The sequence below is a fragment of the Bos grunniens genome, chromosome 4 (assembly GCF_055505025.1).
Source record: "Bos grunniens cultivar Pamir isolate PY7600 chromosome 4, Bosgru_T2T1.0, whole genome shotgun sequence".
Classification (NCBI taxonomy): domain Eukaryota; kingdom Metazoa; phylum Chordata; class Mammalia; order Artiodactyla; family Bovidae; genus Bos; species Bos grunniens.
Window position 1 is genome coordinate 64,562,527 of NC_141168.1, and position 16,550 is coordinate 64,579,076.

At 32.7% G+C, this 16,550-nt stretch overlaps 1 protein-coding gene across 13 annotated transcripts in view; it reads right to left on the reverse strand.

Annotated features, from left to right (window-relative positions):
- Window positions 1-2,893: 2,893 nt before the first annotated feature.
- Window positions 2,894-16,550, reverse strand: part of TMEM168 (transmembrane protein 168) — a 58,753-nt gene continuing 45,096 nt past the window's right edge. For 8 of the 13 annotated variants that reach the window (XM_086396623.1, XM_086396627.1, XM_086396617.1 and 5 more), the window contains 3 exons: window positions 13,427-13,569; window positions 11,121-11,395; window positions 2,894-4,893 (listed from right to left, as the gene is read on the reverse strand). In XM_086396623.1, the coding sequence (XP_086252749.1) occupies window positions 4,346-4,893; window positions 11,121-11,395; window positions 13,427-13,569 (966 nt within the window). In that variant the 3' untranslated portion in view covers window positions 2,894-4,345. The remainder of the gene's footprint in view (window positions 4,894-11,120; window positions 11,396-13,426; window positions 13,570-16,550) is intronic. The other 5 variants (XM_086396629.1, XM_086396622.1, XM_086396626.1 and 2 more) reach the window with 1 other exon arrangement.

A 16,550-nucleotide genomic window follows, 5' to 3' on the forward strand; every position in this document is an offset into this window, starting at 1 on the left:
ATGAATTTTACGTGGAAAGGGGGAAAAGAAGCCAGAGGTTAGGTTTTGGAAAAAAACGTAGCAGTGTCTCTTCTAATTAGGGAGGAGAGAAATAGGTGAGAATGGGCATGAATGCATGTGGATGTATAATAGACTATAAATCAAAATCCCCACCCCACAATACCTAATTGTGTAGAACAAGAAATCAATATGCATTAGGATTCCAAAGAACCTAGAAATACCTATTTTAAAGTTGCATTAAGATGGTACCCACCTGAAATTCCATCAGTATTCAAACAAAATTATTTATTTAAAGAAAATCCACTGTGTTGTTTGCGTTTCCAAGATATGACAAAGGATTTTTTTTTTTAATATTCTGTATGGAATACCATTAACATTGAAAGTTGCGCCCAAAGAACCTAGTGCAAGATTAAAACTGCTTTCAAGTCTTGTGATTTACACTAAGAATTAACCAAATATTGCTCAGTATGTTGGTATGTTTTAATATAAAAATATTTTTAATTCACATGGAGTAAACATTGCATAAGGAGATATGCCATGTTCCTCACTTACCCTGACACACCGATTTAAAATTGATCAAGAGTTCTAGGTCCAGACCAAACAGCAACAACAAAAGTTTACTAAACTTGTCCACTTGCTCTAAATTAAGCTCATAGTTAAAAAAAAAAAAATATTGTGAGGTCATCACACAAGATGACTGGCCAATTCAATTTTTAAATCAATCAAAAGGGTTTTTACATATTATTAAAAAAGCTTTGCAATCAGCCTACAGTGTTCAGTTTTGAATCAGCTTTGGTCTAAGTAATAGTTCCTAAAAAACATAAATGTAAATGTTTATCAACAAAAATAGCTGCTCAAAATAATTGCTGGTTAAATTTCATTCTTTCATACTTTATAACTATGTGTTCCAACTATTGCGGATATGCCAAAGATGAGATGATTTTAGTTTTCTTAGCTTGTCATGAAACTGCTTATGTTCAGAGGCCCCTTTTTTTTTTTTTCCTGATTTTACAATCTAGTAGTTACTGATAGGCACAGGCAAATGCTTTCTTTGTTCATCAGACTTCTAATAATTTCCATTTGTGATAAATCTCCAATCTATCTATGTTTCTAATGGGATATCAATGAAAGATTCAATCGTACTGGAGGACATAATGAAAAGGGACTCAACCTTGAAAGAGCTACTTTTTGGTGATAATCAGGTATGTTTTCAATCAAACCTATCTTAAAGTTTTTCCTTTGCTAATCTTGATCCTTATTGCTCTTTAACTACAAATGTGACATTTGTTTTCCTTTCACCGATGCTGTAATTGTCTTTGGTAATTGTTAACAATGAGGATCTTGAAATAATACCCACTTAAAGTAAAACTGTTAAGGAAATGTAATAATTTACAATCAGATTATTCCAATTTCTCCTTAGGAATCTAAATTCATTCACTCAGTTAAACATATTTTTAAAATACCTCCTATAATAAGCAAGGCACTCTTCTGGGTAAACTGTATGAGAAATATCAAGATGTGTAAGCCTTTGCTTGAAAAGAGATGACAGTCTAGTATCTTCCAATATAGATGTTAAAAAGTGCTCACAGATTTAACTCCTTTGAGCATTTGCTATCAAATATACTTATTCACATGCTTAAAATTAAGTCATTTTCTTATGACATATATAATATTAACACATCACCTGTGGAAAGGTAATGTAGAACATTGCCTTGAAAGAGATTAGGCTCTAAATGTGAAAGAATACCTATAAAAAATTCAGTACCCCAAACAGTAAACATATTTAAGCCAAAAGTTACAAACAAAATGTACAGCTACAAATAGACTTTAATGAAGATTCTAGTTCAAAAAAATTCTACCCACCAATGCATTAAATATAAATGCATTTTAATTAGCAACGTAGCTTTTAAAAAGTGTATAACTTATGAAAACACTTCATAAAAATTGTTTCCTGAAAAAGGTCTTCTCTCTAGAATTTCATATTAAGAAGAGGGAGATAGAAAGCTATACAAAAAAAGATAAATCCAAATGTCCCAGAAGAGTTTAGTCACAGCAAATTAAACAAAATTTTGAATGAAATAATAGCTTTTTTTTAAAAGATGTTTTTAGACCTTTTTTTTGTGGTTTTTAACAAGGTACCACACAAGGAAACAAGTCAACAGTATGCTGAAAAACATCTCCACGTTATCTATTTCTTTTAGTGGCATGGTAAAATTTTGCCCTTTCATAATTTCTATCACTTTAAATAATTCCTTCCTAAACAGAGGCCACAAGAAAATTAGTCTCACTGTCACATCTGTTTTTGAATCCTTAGGTAAAAGTAAGCAATTATCTTTCCTGTAATATTCCTTCTCCAAACTGTTACTTTGTTTCATCAAAGTGAGTAAGTAGGCTCAAATCCCATTTTTAGCCCAGACCTTTTTCAGTTGTACTTTATAGAAAATATATATCAAAGCATTAGCTTTGTGACGTAAAAATGTCTGCTACCTTTTGAATGTGATTTTTAGTAAAATCTTAGTTTCACTTTATAAACAACACAGGATATACTTTTATATTTGGCTTTCTCAGAGTAAAGGGATACGCTTTAGTTAAAGCTCATTTGCTCAACACTGGCTTGGAATTTAAAAGATGTTTTTACTTGATGTTGATTAAACTTTTGTAGCTGTAAGCTCATAGTTTTAACAGTTGGCTTGTCTCCTACGCTATTTCTGAGTAGGAGTGAAACACTACACTATTTCATTTGGATGATGTTGATATATATATGTAACCAAATATTAGAAAATTTCAAACTGACCTACTAACCATAAACTCTAATAATACTTGCATATTTTTGACTATCCCTTTTAATATAGTAAAATTTTCAATAACTATTGTTTGCAAATTATGTGAAAAATTAATTTTTGACAAAATTTTATTCATAGCATTAGGAAAATCATACTCAAAACACAGAAATAATCAGACTATATAACAATGCTGCATAGATAGTGGTATACAAGTTCCCTGATGCTAAGTGACTTCTTCCTAACTAGAACTGCTACTTTCAAGTCACAGGTAGAAAATGGTAGAGGCATTATTTCTTCTCTCTGAGGCTGGAAAAAATGGCTTTTATGGTGAGAGATTACACCGTTTAAACAGCAAAGATTAGAGTATCCTCCAATTTAAATCTATTCCTTTCATGTTATTTCTCAGAGATGAAAACTTAGAATGTTAGGATTATTAGAAAGGAATAGGAGGTAAATTACCTTTTAGGAGATAGCCTGATCTATGCCTGCTTTAATTAGATAAAACACTGAAGTTTTAAAAATTATAACCACACCATTATGCTTAACTGAAATTACCAGTATGAATACTTTTTTACATAATACATTACAGGTATACAAGAAAAAAAAAAATGACCGTTTCCAATCCTTTGACCTCAAATAGAAAAAAGTGTTACCACTAATGGAGATCTGAAAAATTGTTTTCATGACAGAGCATTAACTCTACAGAGATCAAAATTATTTCTCAATACTGAAAATAGCCTAAATCAATGACAAATGGCTACATTTCTTTCATAAAATTACATTTTGAAAGGGAAGACAGTTTATTTGGGAAGAATTTGTAGCTGAAAACATTTTTATTAAGAAAACATTGTTACCCTGAGAAAGACTCTTAAAATTGCCAGTGCTTTCAGAGGCTCCCAGCAAGGCATGGAGGAGCAAGTTGTAGGCTCTAGCTTCTTACAGTTACCTATATGAAGAATGTTTGTACCTAAACAGTGCTTTGGGCTTCTCTGCGATACTGGTAACAGGTCACAGCCAAGTGTCTAAATGTGATGTACGATAAGCAAATTTTACATACTCATTTTAAGCAGACTTCTTCCTTTTCCCTTTTCTGAGTGTGAGTCTGAAATTCTTCAAATGGTTTTGAACTCAAACCTATTATTCACAAAAATAATCTTCTGTAAGCAAACTGGTAGTTTTCTTATAACAGTAAACAAATTGTCTGGTTTACATTCTCTATGCCTAGAAAATAAGGCATTGATAATTCTTCATTGGCCACTGCTGGGCTGGGACAAGTCTTCTTTCTAATCAGAGGCATACGCAAACATTCCTCAAAGTGCATTGTTATTATTTTTTAACATCTCTTATGCATTGACAAAGTCAACATTTTGACTACTTTTAGTATAAAATGCTTACTCCCAACTCCTTACACATACCATAATTACTTGAGAAAAGACAAAATAAGATCAGCTACAGAAGTAGCAAGATATTTTTTACAAATAAAAATACAATATACAAAAAATGGCAAGTTAGTGATAAGTGGTAGAATAAACTCTCAATAATATTCCACTTTGGGTTCCAAATTAAGATTTGACGAGTTTGAAGCCTTGTCCTGTATCCAGCACAGCAGGAAGAAACCAACTCATTTTTAATCTTTTCAAGCATCTAAAACAAGTCTTGCAGATCCAAAAAAGGTTCAGACCACACAACCAGTTTGCCAGATGCACTAGTGGATATGTAATACGAGGAAAGTAGAGCATCCAGTGCTTGGCCACATCGCTTCCTGTTGGCAGGTGTAGTGTGTAGTCACTCCACCGTTTTGACACGCCATATATTGCTTTCACTGTGCGTCCCTTTTCAGTCCAGCAGATGTTATTAGTGGTGTTGCAGTTATACTCTACCCAGTCTTTTGTGAAGTCACCCAGCTGAGGTGGGTCAGCTTCTTCGATATCTATCGTCTTTGTCATCTCTGCTCCTTGCACTGCAATATACTGGTCGTTGATTTTTCTTACTTCTTTCACCCAAGGAGTGGAATTCTCACTGTCTAATATGATAATAAGTCGGGAACAGAAGGAACCATTCTTTTCTCGCCACCATTCTAAAAGTGTGTCAAGGCGTAGTATGTCGCCACCTGTGAACAAAAGAAAGTTCAGTAGAGCAAGAATTTAAGTGTCTTACTAACAATACTCTCTTGTCTTGAGTGTACTGTCTTTAAGTTTTTAAAGTTAAATATGTAAGAAAAAAAGAGGGTGCCTTCTTTTCAAAGTATCTTTTCAGAAGAATTTTCAGAAACAGAAAATAGACTTTCAACTTCAAGTAAAAACCAAACCAAAAAAACTAAAAAATCCAATCATCCTGTTTTTTACATTAAAGAGATATGCTATGATAAAATAAGAAAATTATTTAATAAAGGTAAATTTGGTAAAAAGAAATTATACAGCAAAGCTAATATTCTACATTGGGCAGCAAATTATGACTTGTCATATCTAGCCTGCCACAAGTTTTGCATGGCCTGAGAGATAAGAACTGATTTTACATTTTTAAATGGTGTAAAAAAATTTTTTGAGAAGTTTGTAATGTAAAAATTACAGGAAATTTAAATTTCATGTTTCTATAAATGTCTATGACTGCGTTTATTCTACAAAAAGCTAAGTATAGTTGCAAGAGGGATTTTATGGCCTACCAAGTCAAAAATACCTGATCCTTACAGAAAAAGTTTGCTTACCCCTGTTTTACATCTCTGATAAACTGTTAACTTATCCTCATATATGGTACCTACTACATAAAAAAGACTCTCCCTCCTAGTAACAAGAGTTTGGAACTGGTTTATTTTTAAATCCGTTTTATACCCCAAAACAACAAAGGATTCAAAAAAACATATACCAGAAATGTCTAAGGTAAAAATATTTCTGACCAAGAAAGCTGTCTTACAGCTACTCATTATACATTTTGTTCATATTGTATGGTTTTTTTTTTTTGCATTAAAATTTTAAATAACACTGTATTAAAATTTGATCATTTAATTTTTAGTACTCCATTAAATTTTGTGCCCTAGGCATCTGCCATTCTCACCTCACTCTAGTTCTGCCTCTGTCTCAAATGGTACACTAATCCAATCCTTCCAATTCCAGGAATTTATCCTAAGACAGGGCAGGGATGTGGACAAAAATTACATATAAAGATCATCTTCCCACTGCTACCTCAGATAGTGTACAATATGAAACTGAGGGAATGGAAATAATTATAACCTTATGAGAGAGTTTTATCATAAATCATATTTATAAAGAAATTTTAATGACAAAATATCTATGATATTAGAAAAAGCATGACATACAAGTGTATCTACAAAAATAAGAGCAATAGTTATCTTCTGGGTATTGGTATTTCAGGTGGGTTTTGTTATACTTTTTTGTATCTTCCAAAATTTTTACAGTTATTTTTATAATTAGAAGAAAGTTGTAATATGTTACAATTTACTAATATAAGCTCCAACAACCTAGCCCCAGAATAGGTATTCTACCAAGAGCAACCATCTTCTTTGCTAAACTATCAAAATGACAATACTAGAGAGACAGAAAATCTTTTAGAATTTGGATTCTATCAGTGATATGATCCATAAAAACAGAGTATATATCACATCCTTTATGAATGATAAATATTCTTTTATTCACCAGACTGTGACAATGTAAAATCTGTTTTTCATGTATTACTAATGTATTGCTTCACAGAGACCTCTCTAAGGTACCTTTTTAAAAGGATCAAGCTCACTTTTCATTATTTCCACTTTTATTAAACTTCTCTGGAGAGGACAACATAGATATAAGGGTTATTATACAAATTCCATCTGCCATAAAACATTGTCTAACTTGCCTTCTACAACTATTTCAATAAAGATTCTGTAGCACACGCTACACTAATTCTTATACACATGCTCTTTAGATATTGGCAAGAAATTTAAAGCAGCATTAAAGCCCTTTATACTAATTCTCTTGTCTTGTTTTGCTCTGCTTTCTCCTATGAAAAGGTTCTATGTCAAATTTGGCTTTTGGCCCAGATGTAAAGTACTTACATTTATCTCAGTAACATTTATCTGATGCTGTTTAAGTAATTGAGACTGTTTTTAAAGACTTTATCTGTGATAAACTGCTTTACAGGTTAAATAGATTGTTTAATTTGTCTCTCTTGTCATTACCAAGTTGTTTTTTACCCTCAAGCAAAGAGGCAAAGATACTAGGTTCCACATTATGAAGTCCTGTAAGTGTAAAAAGACTACATATTCTAAGAAGTACTGTGAGTAAAGATATGGGTTAAGGAGCACACACAGATTTTTTCTCACAGTGAGTTCTGGACCTACTCTTAACCTCAAGTAAAATCTAATCCTGATGCTTCCTATCTAAAGGTTTTAAGAAAAAAAATTTTTTTAAAGAAAACTATTTATTAATAAATTCTCAGACTTAGCATGCACGCAGAGCTTAGAGTTCTTTGTCACTTAGACTGGAATAGAAAGCATTTTCTTCAGAGCAGGGGTGTTCAATAACATTTCTGAGAAAGAATCAACATCTGGGGCCGTTTCAGGCAGGCCAAGGGAAGGAACTGATTGGAAACAGGATCCATTCTCTGTGCCCGGTTTAACCTGCAAATGGGCCAGGCGCCTCAGGCCAGTGGGGAGGACATGGTTGCTGAGTTATGGGGCAAAGCCTGCCCCTCTTGGGGAAGGTAAGTCCTGTAAACATATGCTTTCTCCACTGTTTTACTTTTACAATACAGTGTCTCACAGAGAAAATTACACATACAGGAACAAATCTTCTTGGCTGATAGTAGAATTCTGTAATGGTCTACTTATGCCATCTTTATAATATTTTTTAATGCATAATATTGTAGAAGGTAACTACTAGACATTTATTTACCTAAACTATAACCCTACTTTAAAGTATCTTCATAAATTATTCTCAATTCACAGTGAAGGAAAACATAAGAACACTGACATTTATGCTACTGCTATTCATCTTGGTGTCTATTACATTTTCTAAGAAAAAATGACTATAAATATCAGTAAACTGAACATCTAGAGTTTATTTCCAAAGCCATCTTTTAAAAAATATTTGAGATAAATTTTTAAGAGTTAAGAAAAATACAAACTTTGGGGAAAATGTTTATATTAAGTAATAAATACTTCATGTAAACATAAGCTTGCATTTAAAGTTATTAGACCTAGAGACTGTCATACAAAGTGAATTAAGTCAGAAAAACAAAACTATGTATTAATGCATGTATGTGGAATCCAGGAAAATGGTAAGGATAAATTTATTTGCAAAGCAGAAATAGAGACACAAACAAAGAGGAAAAAAATGTATGGATACCAAGGGGGGACATAGGGGTGAGTGGGATGGACTGGGAGACTGGGATTGACATATCAAAACTACTGTGCATAAAGCAGATAACTAATGAGAACCAACTGTATGCTGAGGAAACTCTACTCAGTGCTCTGTGGTGACCTAAATGGGAAGTGAAGTGAAAGTCACACAGTCGTGTCTGACTCTTTGTGACCCCATAGACTATACAGTCCATGGAATTCTCCAGGTCAGAATACTGGAAAGGGTATCCCTTCTCCAGATCTTCCCAACCCAGGGATCAAACCTGGGTCTCCTACATTGCAGGCGGATTCTTTACCAGCTGAGCCACTAGGGAAGCCCAACCTAAATGGAAAGGAAATCCAAAAGAGAAGGGATAGAGGTATACTTAGAACTGATCTGCTTTGCTGTACAGTAGAAACTAACAACACGGTAAGGCAATTATACTCCAATAAAAAGAGAAAAGAAAATATACACACAGATAATCAAATGAAAGCACAGTGTCAGAGAATAGTATGGATTAGATTCTTTTTCTTCAGTGGAATTCTTTAAGTATTAACCAATTTAACCTTTGGAAATGAAGTATTTGTCTTGTAATGGAAAAGCTGCATTTCACTGTGAAGCTATAATTTGTCCCTGGCTGCTTTATTCTTCACTAAAGCATTCTCTAAGCTTTGTATGTTTAATATTTAGCATATAAAAAGAAACAGTATTTTAAAAAGTCTAGATATAGCAATGATCTCAAAGCCCATACCCAGATATGGTTTGTTTGGACTTGTTTGGGATAAGCTTGTCAGTTAGCATGTTCTCCCCACTGCCTCTCAGCCTTCTTATTTCAACCTGACACTCCAACCCACACATCTAGTATCACCAATAATGAAAAATTTTCCAGGTTAAGTCTAAGATAATAGCCACCACTGCTGATCTAATATCAATCATTTTTCTTATTGTTCCAATGAAACATGTTGTTATTTATGTAGAGACAGTATGCTTTACTAACTATTCAAAAGTCAAGCCACTGGGTAGAATTCATTATTTCTCTTTACTACAATCATATGCTTAGGAAAAAACTATAATTCATGCAGTAATTGAATGAAATAGAAATTTAAAAAAATGAAGTTACTTTCTTATAAAAAATAATGAAGGATATATGCATGGCCACCAAAATTATGCCCATCCCCTTGCATTTGAGTTATTATAAGCATTTCAGTAGCAGTTTTCAAATAATCAATCCCTGCTTTTAGGTTTGAAATATATTTCTGTAAAAAAGTTTGAATTGATTAAAACTTTTTCTCTTGGGCTCTGAAGTACACAGAATGCTATACTTTACCTGAATTTGAAATAGCATGCTGTAAATGTTTAAAAGTTATTTTATATGTTGTGTTATCAAAAAGTCACAAGTTGAGTAAATGATTTTATAACCTTATGCTGAAGTAGTTTTAAGTTGACTAGTTTCCTTCATATTACAGTATTCCAAAAATGGGTGAACCATGCTAACAAAAGTTACCTTCTGAACTAGAACATGCCATTTCTGTGCCTTTGTGGTTTTTACCTTTGGCAGCAACATAGTACAGTGGCGGGGTGGGGCGATTTTAGGTGTCAGACAAATTCGGACTTGAATCGTGGTTCCAGCACTTAGGAATAGTATGACCATAGGTAAGTTATGTAACCACTTTTAGCTTTCATTTCATCCTTTGAAAAATAGAGGTGACAGTATCTCAAAGAATTTCAAGTGAAGATTAAATTTAATAATATGTATAAAGTACCAAGCACAGTAGCTATGCTTCAAACATGCTCAGTATTGGGGCTTCCCTAGTGGTTCAGATGGTAAACAATCTGCTTGCAATGCAGGAGACCTGGGTTCGATCCCTTATTAGTTTGACTTTACTCCTTCTAGATAGCCATTGACTTATTCAGTATTTGTTAGACCAAAAAATTACAAAAGTCTATTTATAATAAAACCCTGTAAACCAATCTGGCACTAAATTAGTGAGACAATGATGGTTTGAAATCATGTGTACTTTAACCTTGAGTTTATTTGCTTTCTTCTGGAATTCTTGTATTGGCACTCTATCTCTGTCCTTCCATAATACTTCTCTTTATATTTTTCTGTGAATACCTTTTTCTACTTATATTTTATGACTATTTTATTGGGCTCATGGTATAAAACATCTAAAAAATTTTTAGAAAAAAAAGGGTATCATTAAGTCTAAATGAATTATTCCTAATCTAAAATAAGAAAATTACCTGTTTTGTCATGATTCATTCAATGATTTTATCCATCTACTACTTAAGGATCTCCTACTATTTGCCAGACTCTCTTCCAGCAGTAAGCAAGTTATCTCATAAAACAAAGCCTTCAATTTACAGAGTCTCCTCTCTAGTTGGGAAGACCAACAAACAAATTTACATCTAAATCTCATTTCTCCCTTGGCAAGGAGGTTAAACATTACCCCTTCTATTTTCAGATGAGAGAACTGAAATGGAGAGCGTTATCTGCCTCAAACAGCATTGCTGGGGCAAATTAGGACAGAGCTAAGGTCTCCTGACCTAAACACTACTCCAACCACATCATATCACCTGCTGCTTAAAATTATGGTATGCTTTCTAACAAATACAATTGAACATGTGCAGAACTATTGAAATCAGCATCTATAATCTTAAAGACTTAGAAGTAGTAGTCAAATAAGTTAATCGGCTTCTGAAAAATGTAACTATTTAATAATTCTGAAAATAGTTTAAAGAGAAACTATAAGTCTCACGTCAAGCAGTCAGATTTTTTTTTTCTTCCAATCAACACAAAACGTAATTTTCGAAACCTTTAGAGGTCACTAAAATTATGCTAAAGAAGTATGCCAGAGAAAAGGTAAACAAAACAGTCATATGTATACTTGGTAAACTATAAAGTGGAAAATTGAGAATTTGGAAACATTGTTTCAGTGTAAAGGACAGATTTCCACAAATAGGTGTATCTTCACAATAGTGAAATTGCCAGAGGTGGACTTACCTGCAAGAGCCCACTCTCCTGTACCATGGGTGTGCCCACTGTAATATAAAACATATGTATCATGCCTAGGCCCATCCACAGTCCGAAGTTCAAGGAAAGCTTTCAGTTTGGAATGTAGAGTATCAAAAGACAGTCCACTTGTAGAATAGTCACACCCATAGGTCTCAATCATATGATATGCAAAAAATCTTTGGATAGCATTGAGCATGCCAGTAGACCTCAAATTTAACTCCTGTACATGTTCTGGTGGAAGAAGTGTTGGCTGACCATCAGGACTGAAAAAGGAGGAAAAAACCCATCATTTTGGTGTTCATGAAGTGTTCATTCTATGTCACATTCCTATTTTTCATTTATAATAATTTATCTAAGACTCCTAAGTTATTAATAACTAAATGGCATAATCTTTTTTTAAAAAACCCATCTTTTCTAAATTTTCCACAGTGCTAAGAATTATGCTTGGAAAATTAAAGCCTAGTTTCTAAAAATTATACCTCTTATCATTAAGATCTGGTGCTCTGTGACAACCTAGAGGGGTGGGATGGGAGGCTGTCACAGAGGGAGGTTCTAGAGGAAAGAAATATATGTATACTGATGATTGACTCACGGTGTTGTACAGCAGATACCAACACAACATTGTAAACCAATTATCCTCCATGTAAAAAATAAATAAAACTGAAAGCTGGGAGGATATCTCCAAATGTGGATTGTACTACTCTTCATTTTTTTACCAAGAATTTGGCATCTTCTTACCAAATGAGATATTAAACAAGACTTTAAAAAGCAAGACTGTACTAACTTTATCCCCAAAATGTTTCAAGAACGCTGGATTGGGGACAATAATGAAAGCACTTTTTTTCTTGAGAAAAAACACAGTATGGAAACAGTATTTTAAATTAATTTCCATATTGAAAAATAGTCATTATAAAGTGTTCAAGTTTTACTAACTTGAGGTACACAAATGACAGAACAACTTACCTTTTAATAAATGACATTTTAAAACAATGATTATAATTTAGGTCATTGCCTTATACTACTGAACACTAACTGAAGACACGCTTGATCCTGGAATACATGTAAAATGGTACGTTGGTAAAGATGATAAACCAGTTCTTAAAACTAGCAGGATCAAATGAATATTCAGGGAGAAAAAAAAGCATCACTCCTACCCAGAAACTGGATTTCTAAATAGGAATTTTGAAAACTACATTTGCTCCGTGTATTTATCCATACTATTCTAATAATTCTACAAAAGCTTCATTAAAAAACAAAACATTTTGTCCCATATTTTATCATTTAACAGCCACAAAACGGTAAAAGAGTAAACAATGCATAATCAAAAATTACAATAAAAATCTGTGCAAATTACTACTTTCACATATTCTTCCTAGAGAGTTGTCACATCTTACTTTATGGTATCTTTTGAAATATATTTCTTTTACTTCTCATAAGAATCTTCACCTTATTTATCAAATCTTTAATATGGAGGAAAATATTTACTACAAATAGTCAACTTTGTGGTTTTATGTCAAATATTTAAAATCCAATAAAAACTTTATGTTCAGTTTTCTCCCACCTCTGCCAAGGAAAATATGATGCCTACTTTGTCAGCATAATTCATTACTGGCAAGGAAGTATTTTTTTTTTCCTACTTCAAAGGTACTTAAACTATAAAAGAAAAACTAAAATTTAGTAATGATTATAAATTGAAACAGATTAGCCACATATTGGAGTCAAAATTATTTTAATAAAACTGCCATGAGATATTTGATTTTATTGCGAATGTCTCTGAATTCCTGGTATTTTTACTACATTTTCAAATAGATAGTATTTTTACATTCATATTCTCACTACCTCTTCATGACATTCCTCTCTCTGCAATTTAAATTAAGACACTGAGGTTCAGAGACGTTATGATTTGCCTAAAGGAACACAGAACTAGAATTTAGGATGCTCAGGTCCCGTGTACATTCTATTACACTTCACCATGTGGTTTCACATTTCCTTAAACAAGATATTCCTAAGAAAATGGAATAACTTTACAAAGAAAATCTACTTATATTTTTATGATTTTTAGCTAGAACATACTCTAATCACGTTTACCAAAAACAAAACTTTAATGAACCCTTAAGATTACTACTCAAAGTAAAGGTTTTTAAACATTTGGGATAAATGAAAAAAATGCAAGAGTATTATATTTTGAGACTGTTATAGCTTTGAAAAAATGAGCTATCATCTCATATTCATACAAATACTAGAAGAATGTTAAGAGTCAAGGTGCTATGACTAATTACACTAGGTTACTGTACCTGCAAAAGTTGGTGGGAATCACAATAGCATATCCAACAGATGTTCCTCCTAAACAGCTACCCAGTTCATGGAAGAGGCCATGAGCCATAGATTCCAAAGGCAAAACAATCAGAAACATGCTCAAGAAGATCCCATTTGTTGGCTAAAAAAAATTTAAAACAGTATGTTTACCATACCATGTGGGATTAAATTTATGTATATGTGTATTCATATATATTTATAAATCCATATTTATTCATTTTTTGCCCCTACTTCCAAAAAGAATTAAAAGGATAATTAAAGATCTAAAATCCATTATAAGCTGAAAGACACAAGTAAGAACACATGGATAAACAATAGAGCCTAAATTTATCTATAAGCTCCTGGACACCATGGTAAAACAAACATAATATGCATATTGTATTTTTAAAGTTTGTCAAATAATATCCCAAACTAAAAACATATATAATATACATATATGTAACATCTTTAATATGACAGAGAAAAAAGCCAGAAAACAAATCCTTTCCTGTTACTACCACATGCTTTAAATCATTTTTCAAATAACACACTCATTTATCAGAGTGTAGAAAGGGTCTTTTTTCCCCGTGTGAAAAGTCCAGAAATTAAGAGAAAAATTTTAAATGTAAACTCCTTAAAACTATAAAAATGAATTCCATTCTTAAACTTATAATACAGCTTTCCTTTGAAAATATCTAGACTCTTTGTAACTAAATCAAAACTAAAATATATTTATCTGTACATTAAGGACATTTAAGCAGCCTAAAAACAACGGAAAAAGGGAGGCAGGCAAAGTATTAAGAGACGGCAGATTTAGGTAGTATTTGCAATTAAAATAAAAAAGGACACATTTAAATGAAAAAATGAAAGGATGAGTCACTCAATACCAACCTGCATTCTTACAATAAGGATGGTATTTCACATTCTCTGTGCTGCTACTGCACGTATTGCACAGTTAGGCGTGTATGTGCATGAATGAATACACATTTTCCAACACTAACAAGTGGTTCATTTGGTCAGAATTTTAGTAAAAAAAAAAGTTGAATCCCATAATGGAAAAATGGATATAATGCCCTATTTTTGGTACACTGGTGGTGGTGGTGTCGCTAAGTCATGTCTGACTCTCAAGACCCCATGGACTGGAGCTCGCCCAGGCTCCTCTGTCCATGGGATTTCCCAGGTAAGAATACTGGAGTGGGTTGCCATTTCCTTCTGCAGGGGATCTTCCCCACCCAAGGATTGAACCCATGTCTCCTGCATTGCAGGCAGTCTCCTGCATTGCAAGTGGATTCTTTACTGCTACCAGGGAAGCCCACTTTTGGTATATTCTGTGTTATCAATTACATAAATAATACAGTACATGCTCAATTTAGAAACAATAGAAAAAGATATGATTAGATTCATTCTGAGTACCATTACCATACACAGCTAACTATTTAAAATATGTTCAAACTTCATGCAATATATGTAATCACAAATATTTAGTCTTTTACCAAAGTGGGATGATATATAATGTTCTGCAAACTGTCCAATATACTATAAGCTTATTAATGTAATTCTAAATCATTTGTAAATACCAAATGGCATTACTATTATATTTATGAAATTTTAATTAGATGATTTCCTATTTGTGTATTTAGATTCCTTATATTTTTCCTCTGTGATAAACAAAACCAGAGTAAGTATTGAGTTCTCTGATGATTATATTAAATATCTTTGATCATTTGAGTTCAACTTTGGTGAAATATTTTGCCATGGGGCTGTCTATTAATGATTCACAGTTTTGTTTTGCTATCAATATAAGTGTAATGTACTAATGTTGTGTCTTGCTAAATCTTCTCCATCTACCTAAAGGTCAAGAAGGTATTTTACATTATCCTCTAAAGGTTTTGTTTTTTTTGCACTTTGCTTTTAGGTCCATAATCCAAATATAGTTGATTGTTATAAGAACAGTTCAAGTTTTTTATATGAGCACTCAACTATTTACCAATTACTGAAAATCTCAACCATTCCACATTTCTGTACTATTTTTGTCATAAATCAGGCATTCTGATACCTGCTTTTTCACTCTTATGTTCCATTGGCCTATCTACTTTTGCCCACATTTCCTCCTTTCTTTCTGGGACTCCAGTAAAACACAAATGAGATTTCTCTGTATCTTCTATGAGTCTTATCCTTCTGTACAGTATTTCCTCTCTTTTTCCTCTTCAAGCTTCTACTTTCATAGCCTTCTCTGAACTATATTTTCCAGCTCACTAATCTCACTTCTCATTTGTCTAATCTGTTAAACTTGTACACTGAGTGAATTTCAGGTATTTTATTTTCTGATTCAAAAACATGTCTAAAAAGAAAAAAAAAAAGCCTGTCCAGTTATTTTTCAAATCTGCCTTGTCGCTTTTTTATATTAATAGCTTCTAGCTTCCCACTATTATTTACTATCTTTGCTTTTGTTTTTCAACTTGCTAAATATGTATGATGGCTTTCTGTGTTTGATAATTCCAATAAACCAAGACATTTTGGTCTGCTTATTGTCTGCTGGTTCTGTTGCTCCTTGCTCTTGATGCCATGTGAGTGAGTGAGAGAGAGAGGGGGGGAGAGAGAGAATCTGGTTATATTTATGAGTTGAACACTGTATGCAAAAAAAAATACTATATGACTAATTTCAGACCTAGGATAATTATACCTTCTCCAAGAGGATTTCTGTTTCTTCTAGGGAGCTGTGGGCATTAACAGTTTATATATCTTAATCCAGGTTGTATCACTAACAGGATACAGTATCAGGATGCAAATTCATTAGAGGATGTAATGTATTTATTAAAAAATACATTTCTACTATAAACACCAACTTCTTCTTATACAACTTACGTCCAAGAGAATTTACATACTTTTTATACTTAGGTTACTAACTATATCAGTGAGAAAATCACTCTTTTATGACATAGCTTACAATTTGGATGCAACAATTCTCACAACTATTACTACAGCAATTTCAATGGCTGTTTTTAAACATTACTTGTTTAACTCTTAGGTTTAATAGGTATCTACAAATATTGATAATTTCATCATTTTCTTTTCAATTTCTATACCTTCTATTGCATATATTGTTCCATTATAATGGGAAAT